This window comes from Elephas maximus, chromosome X, assembly GCF_024166365.1.
Source record: "Elephas maximus indicus isolate mEleMax1 chromosome X, mEleMax1 primary haplotype, whole genome shotgun sequence".
Classification (NCBI taxonomy): Eukaryota; Metazoa; Chordata; class Mammalia; order Proboscidea; family Elephantidae; genus Elephas; species Elephas maximus.
The window spans coordinates 114,083,758-114,094,266 of record NC_064846.1 but is presented as its reverse complement, the minus strand read 5'-3'; the positions used below and the strand labels follow the sequence as shown (position 1 = coordinate 114,094,266).

General features: G+C 43.9%; 1 protein-coding gene across 1 annotated transcript; it reads right to left on the bottom strand.

Annotated features, from left to right (window-relative positions):
* Positions 1–4,142: 4,142 nt before the first annotated feature.
* On the bottom strand, positions 4,143–5,419 carry FAM120C (family with sequence similarity 120C). The gene has a single exon (XM_049872641.1). The coding sequence runs from the start codon at positions 5,362–5,364 to the stop codon at positions 4,765–4,767; it is 600 nt and encodes a 199-aa protein (XP_049728598.1). The 5' UTR covers positions 5,365–5,419; the 3' UTR covers positions 4,143–4,764.
* Positions 5,420–10,509: the final 5,090 nt, after the last annotated feature.

Here is a 10,509-nt window from a genome sequence, read left to right as displayed (position 1 = left end):
AACTCAAGGAAATGATGGCTCCATGATGTTCACTAACTTGAAGAGGACCAAAAAATAGGAATGGATGCAGCAGCTTCAGAGTGGTGGTAACAGATGCAAACTGGCAATAGGCTAAAAAAAAAAATGGGAATTAATACATTCTTCTCTTTCAAGAATAACGGTGAAAAAGAGGATAAGGGTAATAGTGTAAAAGGATTATAAAGAGGTAGTTTTTGTTTTTTAAAGATTATTTGTGGTATGCTATAAGTGAAAGAAACCAGAGAGGGAGAAACGGAAAATGCAGAAAAGAAAGGGATTGCTTCTTTTGAATTCCTATACCACCACTGTATGCCTAACTCACTTGGCAATTAGCTTACACATTGTAATGTACTGGCAGTGATGTACATTTAGCAATGCTGGCACAAAGTAAGTGCTCCATGGGTCTATTTATTGTGTGTGTGTGTATCTAGGCATATTATCTAGCTAATAAGAATGTACAATCTTACACAAGGATGTACAAAAGGAAATGGTGTGGTGGGATTGTGGAAAGAGACTGGACAATGCAGAACTAGAACAAGGAGTTTTATCCACCACATCACTTTCTAGTTCCCAGACCAAAGAAAAATCATCGCACCTCTCTGTACCTCAGTTGCTCAACTGTTAAATGGGGATAATCTTGCAAGCTTGTGAGGATTAGATATTTAAAAAGCACTTTATATACAACTTGGTGCTGCTCACTAAATAGTAATAATTACTACTTTGATTTTTGCTATTACTATAGCACCTAGAAGAGTTGGATGTGTCTGTGACCGCAGATTAGTAAACAATCAAGAGACATAGCAGCCATTGCTATAAGGTACTCTAGAGAACCAAGCACAAAATTACATCAGCTCTTGGTCAGGCAGTTTGGTTATTATGTACCACCAATATGGCTTCTGCCATACTCGAGGACTGTAACTTAATATTTTTCTTTAAATCAATTCACTTTTCTTTAATTGGCCCATTCTAAAAAATTATAGTTTTGAAATGATGGATTTGATGTGCTAATTCTTTTTTTCTAATTCACATTAACTATTAAAATAAAGCATTCATCCTCTTACTGACCCCACATCATCTCCTTAACCAGTCTAAAACTGCTTTAGGTTGCTCTGCTTCTGAGACCCTTCAGAAGAGACCAGGCTAGAAATTTGTGGTTTTATTTAATTTCCCTGCTATTGGTGTTTAGCATTTGCAAAAGTCTCCACAGCATATAAATGAAATCGGCCAAGTGACAAAATCAATCCCAACAATATTCACTGAATCTTTTCATGAGAAGTTCTAAATTGTCTCAAGCTAAACAATTTAGCAATTTTTCTACTATTAATCCCTCTACCCAGGGCCAGATTACCCAATAAGCATGGTATGCATGGGCCCAATTGTACCTTCCCACCAATCTGCTGTGCAGTTATTAACCAATACTTTTCAAGTCTGTGCTACAATCCAGGAAGTTCTCCATCACTCCAACAACCAAAAACTGATTGTAACCAGAACCAGCAGAGAGAACTCCAGACACTTAACATCTATAAACACTTTACACATACAATTTTGGATCCAGTCTTAAATTCCCTGTATTAAATGTCACACTTTAATTTTTAAAAGACACTCCTACAATTTATTCTCTTAGGATCACTGACCTAGTCAATTCAGGGAAAAAAAATTTATCCTGCACCCAAAATATGCAAGACACTATGGAGAATATGAAAAGATCATAGAGTTTGTTTATAATCTAGCATGGGGAATAAGATTTATACATTTCCAAAGACTGCTTCTAAGGACTGAAGAGGACTGCTGGGATTTCCACCCCACCCCCAACATTTTACTACAGAAAACTTCAAACATATGGCAAAGCCGAAATTTTTTTTTATAGCGAACTTCTTAATATCCATCACCGAGATTCTACCATTTTTACCATACTTGTTTTATCACATATCCATCGATTCAATCCAACTTATTTTTTGATGAACTGCTGGAATTTTAAAATGAGACATTGTGTGATGAAGTGTGACAAGAATTTTAGTAGGCCCACATACCTATATTAGGGTTGCTTGTTCAAAATTTGACAAATAATGTGCATGAACAAAACGTTTGGCAACTACAAGCTCAAACTCAGTGTCCAACTCTTCTGCAACTTCTCCAGTCTCCTGCCGACTACAATTGAAATGTATTCAGAGCTTACAACTGGCCACTTTAGACCTCCACACCCTTGTACTGTCTGAGCTATGCCTCCCATAGGCGTCATATTTTTCATCATGCACATACTGCTATTATGGCAACTGTCCCTGGGTAGAGCAAACAGTTAATGTGCTTGGCTGCTACCTGAAAGGTTGGAGGTTCGAATCCATCCAGTTGCCTTGGAAGAAAGGCCTGGCAACCTACTTCCAAAAACTCAGCCACTGAAAACTCTGTGGAACACACTTCTACTCTGACACACATAGTATCTACAACTTTATTTTCAGTCTTTCACTAAACCTGAGTTCCCTGAGTGTAAAAGGATCCGCTTATTTACCTCTGAATTCTCATAGTACGTAGCCTATAACAAGCATCCATTAAATGAATAATGAAAACGAATCAATGAATATCCTGAACCTGTATTTAGGTGGAAGCCAGGGAAGAATTCAGTTAAGCATGGGAATGATCTAACCACAGTAGCACTTTAGAAAGGTTCACCTTAGAGCACTCTTTTTAAGAGTATGAGATTTGGAGCCAGACTTCTTGGACACAAATCCCAGAATTGCAGCTCTACCACTTATTGCTGGGAGACTCGAGCCAAGTTTCTAAATCTCCTGTGTCTCAGTTTCCTCATTTAGAAAAGGACAACAATACTGCTTCATAGGTTAATTTGAATTCAAAGGAGATACTTAAAAAAAGAAAAGGCACATACAATGAATCTGACACATACAAGGAGACTAAAAGTCCTTACAGCTTGGGTGGTAGCAGTGAAAACAATGTGAAAAGAATAGCCATAAATAATCTACTAAAAAATGTTCAGTCAGGAGTAATGGATTACATTACTATCATAAATACTATAAAAATGTGTTGTATTATTTTCTTCGTATATTTGAGATATTTTATGATTGAATTTTTCATTATTAAAAACAGCTATATATATATATTTTTTAATTTACCTAGCCTAGGCGCTGATTTGATGCTGGGCACAAGGTGTCTAGCATGACTGGACTCTAGCCACAAACACCACGGCCACTGCAAGCTTCTCAATGCAGGTCTTTGTCTCTCAGCTGAGATTTCTTTCCTCTTCATTACTCCACCCTGTACCATTTCTTTAGTTTGTGATTTCTGTAATTCCCTATCCTGTCTTCTACCTGTGAGCATCCCCAAGAGCCTTATGGGTTTGAGGTTTCATCCTATCCGACCCTGTACTATTCTTTTTCTTCTTCCTGCCAACCTCTTTTACTCAAGCCTTGCTATTCCCTTCATGTAGAAACATAAGAGTATGGGGAGGCAACAGAGCCATAGCAGTGGTGCCAAGAACTGTGAATGCTGCCAAACTGTTCCCCAGGTCTCAAAGACAGTGACCCAACTGAAAGCAGAGATTGGATTTAACTGCCCATGGGGCCTTATATTCCTTTTTTGTTTCTGCTCATTTTCTTCCTCCCATTTGAAGCAACCTCCTCCCAAACCTATGACCCATTCAAACCCAACCCATCCTTGAAAACCCAGGTCTTCAGGGAAGCCTCCCCTGATCATTTTAGACCACAGTTAACCCCACCCCCAATAAGTACTGTACTGTCTGTACCAAGAAGCATAATCACATACACACTTAATACCGTTAAATAAATGTTTCATGTGTTTATATTTGATTTTCCAAGAGCAAGAACCATGTCTCACATATCTTTCAAACCCCTCCACGGGTTAATACTTGTTGAACAGTGAGTAGAGCAGTTGAGTTTTTGTTTGTTTAGGCTAAGGCAGGAGGAAGTAGAAGCATGTTAGAAAAAAAAAAAAGGAAGTAGAAGCATGTTAGAAAAAAAAAAGTTGACTAGACAGATGGGTAAGAAACACTAGGTCTGGATGTGGGAAAAAAGCTGTAGAAGAAAGGTGCTCGATTTACACCTGTTTAATTGATTTGCTTTGAGGTGGGAAAGAGGCATATAAAAGTGACGCCAACGGGGGGGGGGGGGGTGTGTGTGTGTGTGTGTGTGTGTGTGTGTGTGTGTGTGTGTGTGTGTGTGTGTGTGTGTGTGTGTGTGTGTGTGTGTGTGTGTGTGTGTGTGTGTGTGTGTGTGTGTGTGTTTACAGAGAAAATTCTGACCAAATTTTGCTAAAATCTAGGAATGGGCCAACTGGTTAAGTGAAGGTAAAGGGATCTGTTGGGAGGTATGGGCAGAGATGTGGTTAGGTAGGTGAGCGAACAGGAACGGATACTATGCAGGGGTGGATAAAAACCCATTGCCGGGGAGTTCATTTCGACTCATAAGAACTCTATGGAACAGGATAGAACTGCCCCATAGGGTTTCCAAGGAGCGGCTGGTGGATTCTGAACTGCTGATCTTTTGGTTACCAGCCACAACTCTTAACCAGTGCGTCACCAGGGCTCCAAAATGCCTGGGGTTAATTAGGCAGGTGGGTTAGCTGATTAGGTCGTTGAGGAGATGGAAGGCAGGTAAGTTGGGAGGGATTGTAGGTGCCGGGTGTGTTAAGATCCGGGCCCTCCCTCACCTTGACCCAGAAGTGGATGAGTGCTACCCTCACGCACTGGCTAAGGCAGACCGGTGGCAGGAACCAGGCCTATGGTGGAGGGGTGCCCTTGTTGCCCACGTGTCCCACGATTAGTTGCACTGTCTGCTGCTCGGTCTGACACCGACGGCCCCACTCGGCCAGCCGGTCCTTACCCAGGGCCCCCGGGAACACGTCGCCGCCGAGATATACACAAGCCCGGCACAGTGCTAACAAGTAGCCCAGCATGGCGTTCCACTGGCTGCCACACACCCAATCCGTCTGGTAGCCGCCATAGAGCCGCAGCAGCGCCGAACCCGCGTCCACCTGAGCTTCGGGCAGCGGAGGGGGTAGCGGGTGCAGCCCAGACTGCACTTGGCCGTGGCGGTGGTGAGCGGGATGATTGTGCCGAACTGGCCCCGCGTCCCTAGAGTAGGCACCCAAGGCAGCAGGCGGGAGCGGCGGTTGCCGAGATGCGGAGCCTCTGGAGGCGGCGGCGACGACGCGTGGAGCCCTGGGCGCTAGGGCTGCCATAGGTGGCAGCTGGCGGTGTTGCTGCTGCTGCTGCAGCTGCTGGCACGAGATCGTGCGCGCGAGTTTGAGGAAGCCAGCGGACACCAGAGCCCTGGGACACCACTTCTCCAGGAACTCCTGGAAGCCCTGGACGCTCATCTTTCGTCGGTGGGGCAGAAGAGAGGGTAGTTGCGCTAACACGCTAAGCGGCGTTCTGGGCCCGAACCTGCGGGAGGGCGCGTGCGCACTACACAGGGGGCGAGGGGCGGGGAAAGGATCCCCGAGGGGCGGGGGCCGGAAGCGAGGGAATGAGGGCGGGGAGGGAAGGAGGCCAGAGTGGATTTGGGTGAGGAGGAGAGGTAATGTAGGCCGGACTCAGGAGGTTATGGGAAAATGAAGCCATGATGGCTTTCTAGTCATTTCTCTTTTTCCTTCTCGCCGGCCCCTTTTTACCACTTTATAGGGGGTGAAACCTCTTCCTTCCACCTCCGGGAACCATGTTGCTCTCTAGCTGGCAAGGCGGGGCGGAGGTGCATGCTGGGAGTTGTAGTCTTTGTCTCAACGGCCTCGGGATGCCGCCCAGGAACACCTGTCTATCACCCATAGGTCCTTGCGCGTACACACGGCTCTAAGGGGCAGGGCGTGGTAACGTGTGTATAGGATTTGCACTCAACTCCTTGGGTCCCCAAACCCTGGTGGCATAGCAGTTAAGTGCTACAGCTGCCAACCAAAAGGTCATCAGTTCAAATCTACCAGGCACTCCTTGGAAACTCTATGGGACAGTTCTACTCTGTCCTATAGGGTTGTTATGAATTGGAATCGACTGGAGGGCAATGGGTTTTTCCTTGCGTCCACCGAGTTGCTTCAAGCCATTTGCTGCCTGTCCCATGAAAATAAGTTTTGGGAGGAGTGATGCAGCATGAAAAATGTAGAGTGGATTCAGTTCAGTTAAAGCAAGCTAAAACTTCCAGGGAGGGAGAATTTTCCACTCAGGGGAAAAATAATTTGCCTGTTAATTATTTTTTATTATTTTTTTTCCTTTTTTAAATTTTTACTGTGCTTTAAGTGAAAGTTTACAAATTAAGTCGGACTCTCCTATAAAAATGTATAAACACCTTGCTATATACTCCTAATTGCTCTCCCCCTAATGAGACAGCACACTCCTTCCCTCCACTCTCTCTTCTCTGTACATTCAGCCAACTTCTGACCCCCTCTACCCTCTCATCTCCCCTTCAGACAGGAGATGCCAACATAGTCTCAGGAGTCTACTTGATCCAAGAAGCTTATTCTTCACCAGGATCATTGTCTATCCCAATTCCTGTCTGAAGAGTCGGCTTTCAGAATTGCCTAGCTGTTAATGAAGGAGAAAGAACAAGTATGAAACATAAGAATAATAGCTGCTAACATTTCTGTAGCAACCCATTTTTAGCTATGGAATTCTTTGAAGAAAACTGGTTCGTCCAAATTTATGAATGAGGAAAGCCCACTTACTTATTTGGCCAAGGCAATACAAAGTGAAATGGAATATCCCTTACCCGTAGGATCTCTTTAGTCAGGGAAGTGAGCACCAACACAATTAAACTGTAAGTGGTACCTTTTTGGTATTCACTGAGCTACAAGGTCTTACGGTTAGGGCATTTGTTTCCAAAACTCATTTCGAATCAGTCTGTTAGGGTGCTTTTTCAAAATAGCTGCAAGGGCTCCGATTCCTCGAATATAGGATCATAATCTTTTGAAAATCTATTTTCAGCACTCTCCTCAGATCATTCTGATGTAGCACCACTCTTCTAACCCACTTTTGGGGCCCAGTCTTTCAGCAAGAATAGGATGGAAAACAAGAACTGTCCTGTTCTGGAACAATGAATGGTAGCTAGATGTGGCTTGGAACTTACTGAGAGGTGGGAGATAATGGCAGACAGAATTAGAACTCAAAGGAGCAGAACTCAAGTGGTTAAGATTAATTCGGTTGCAAAAGCTGAAAAAGCTTCAAGCTCCATAAAGGAATTCATCATAATGGATTAAAGAATAGTGGAGATAGAACAAGCCAGACTGGCAAAGAATCAGTAGATAGTGAGACAGTGCACACATGTAACTTTTGAAAACAGGCAGTGAAAGGAGAGGACAGTGGCTTAAAGGGATGAACGATGGAAAGAACAGGAGTTTTCTAGTATAATGGCTGTCTGCCTAGCCTCCCTTTTCTAAAAGTTGCCCCCCTCCCATTTATAGGGTTTTAGCAAAAAAAAAAAAAAGTCATGTTTTTATAACTACAGCTGATTGGGTCAGAGGTAGATGCCTAATCCAAGCTGAGTCAATCAGACTCTCATTCCTGAGAAATTTGGAATTGGACCAGAGAGATCAGTTTTTCTCTAGGTATAAAACATGGAGGCTATCAGAAGTCAATTTTCACACCACAAGGACAGGAGAACAAAAGATGCCAGTCTGCAGAAAGAGAAGAAAAACACAGACTCTTAGAGATAGGGAGTATAGTGTGGATGGGTTGCTTTTGTGTGACCTTTCTTGCCATGGTCTTGTAATTCCCACCAAATGATTGAGTGGGACTATGCAAATAAGGTGTTTGTGGCCCACCAAGGGGACTGGACAGTGTCATGGATTGAACTGTCTCCCCCCAAAATGTGTGTCAACTTGGGTAGACCATGATTTTCAATATTGTGTGATTGTCTACCATTTTATCATCTGATGTGATTTTCCTGTGTCGTAAATCCTACCTCTGTGATGTTAATGAGGCAGGATTAGAGGCAGTTTCGTTAATGAGGCAGGATTAGAGGCAGTTATGTTAATGTGGCAGAACTTAATCTACAAGATTAGGTTGTGTCTTAAGTCAATCTCTTGAGATATAGAAGAGAGCATAGAGACGGTGGGAACTCATGTCACCAAGAATGAAGAACCAGGAGGGGAGCACAGCCTTTGGACCTGGGGTCCCGGCACTGAGAAGCTCCTAGACCAGGGGAAGATGGATGACAGGGCCTTCCCCTAGAGCCAAAGAGAGAAACCTTCCCCTGGAGCTGGCACCCTGAATTCGGAATTCTAGCCTCCTAGACTGTGAGATTTTTCTTTGTTAAAGCCATCCACTTGTGATATTTCTGTTATAGCAGCACTAGATCAGTAAGACAAACAGCTTGCTAATAATACAAGTAAGGTGCATGGCACCCTTGTCAGGGTGGGACCATGCAAATAATGTTCCCTAATGAGGGGATTGGTCAGTTTTGCCATCCCATTAGGTTTAAAATAGAGCCAATCCTAGAGCAGATGGGGACCTGACTACCACCAAGAAGAGACAGGAGTGGAGCACATCCTTTGGACCTGGGATCCCTGCACTGAGACCCTCCTAGGCCCAGGTGACAGAGAGAGCTGTAACATTGGGGATGGCTGGCTGGCAAGAAGCAGTGGCAGAGAAACGGTGGCAGCAGAGGTAGCAGAACCAGGAGATGGCGCGGTGAGCTTCACAGCCCACTGAGCTAGAGCTGAGTGCATTCAGGCTGAGGCTTACTGGTGGAGTGGGCTGCCTCTACGCACTTATTGGCAGAACTAAAGAGCTTTGTAACACTTGCCTGAGCATGGCAGAGGCCAGGCTTGAGGGGCCGAGGGCCAGAGAGAGGCCTGCTGGTGGGCATGGCTAAGAAGAGGCTGTCCTGACTGAAGAACTGCATCTTGAATTGTAATCTGTTACTTCCCTAATAAACCCTATAACTGAGTATGGTCTATGAGTTGTGTGGCCACTGCAATGAATTATTGAACTCAGCAAAGAAGTAGAAAGTGCCATGGGAGGGACAGCTGGTGTCAGAACTGGTAAAAAGGTTGGAGGGTGGAGGTATGTCTGACCTCTGCCTCATAGGAATCAGCCTTGGGCTGTTGATCTTGATTCTCTTCCCCCTTGTGAAATTAGAGGCGGTCAGATGCCTCTGCCACACCATTTTTACAAGGAGTCTTCATTGTGTTCAAGTCCCAGGTTCTAAATCATTCCTGAAGCTTTCCTGCACTTGGTTTCTTTGAGACAATCCTTACTGTAGCTATTTTTTTTTTTAAGATAAGAGTTGGGTGGAAACTACTTACAACCAAAAGAATATTAACTAATACAAGAACTAGTAGCAGAGATGGAATGTGGCAAATTACAGACCCTAAAACCTGGAACTGACAGAGAGATCAGAGATCTCCCCCGTGTCGGCTGATGGAAAGCAGTGTTATTTGTCAGCGAAGCAGCTGTTTATCGCTCTTGGGACTCAAAACAGAGCAGCCTTTTCGCCTGTATGAGGGCCAGATATTTATTATTAGTGTTGTTAATTTACAGCAGTGGAACTCTCAGTCTCACTTCAAAGTTTTCACTGATTAGGAAACTGACATGCAGGCAGTTGGAATGAGGTTATCTATATACACCTTCAAAGCAGTTCTGTTCTCCAACTCCTACCAAATATGATGATGATACCTTCCTCTGTAAATATATTCAACAGGAATGCAAGGGAGAAGGGGCAAATATGTAACATTCCCAGGACAGATTAGAAAAGAAAGGCTGCACAGACTTCAGCCTACTCTGTCGTATCCAAGCTCTGAACCAGAAACCTTGAGCAGAATACCAGGTTGAAGGGTGCAAAGGTAGGATGTCCCAGGCTATTCCCTTTAACAGATCTTAAGATTCAAAGAGCTTAACTCGACAAGATTCTTGGCACTTGTTATTAGCATTTCCCTCAAATGAAATCAAGCAGCAGTCGAATAAGGTTTTAAGGAAGTTGTATCACTAGAAAACCAAACCTGGTCGATAGGGACCATGACTGATCAGCCAGAGCAGTGGTTCTCAAAGTATAGTCCCCAGACCAGCACATAAGCATCACCTGGGGACTGTTAGAAATGCAAATTCTCGGCCTCACCCCAGACCTACTGAATCAGAAACTCTGGAGGTAGGGCAAGAAATCTGTGTTTTAACAAGCCTTATAGGTGATTCTGATGCAAGCTAGTTTGAGAATCACTGCTCTTCCAGACCATGTCCTGGGCCCAAACACAGATTGGTCGAGCAAGCTGAGTCAATAACCTGATTCCCATGAGTTTTTCTAGGCCTGTAATTTGTTTCCTTTATTCATATCTGGGTGATCAATAATGATGTGTTCCCTCCCTTTCCTAAAAGAGAATTTTGATTGTAGTTATCTAATTATTTCTCTAATATTGCATATTAATTCTATTGGTGGCAGTTTAGTTTATCACAGGTTGTAGGATCAAGAGGAGCCACTTTTTGATTGTCACTGAACTAGGGGAGGAAGGAGTATGTCTGTGCCATGACATTGCTTCTGGATATAG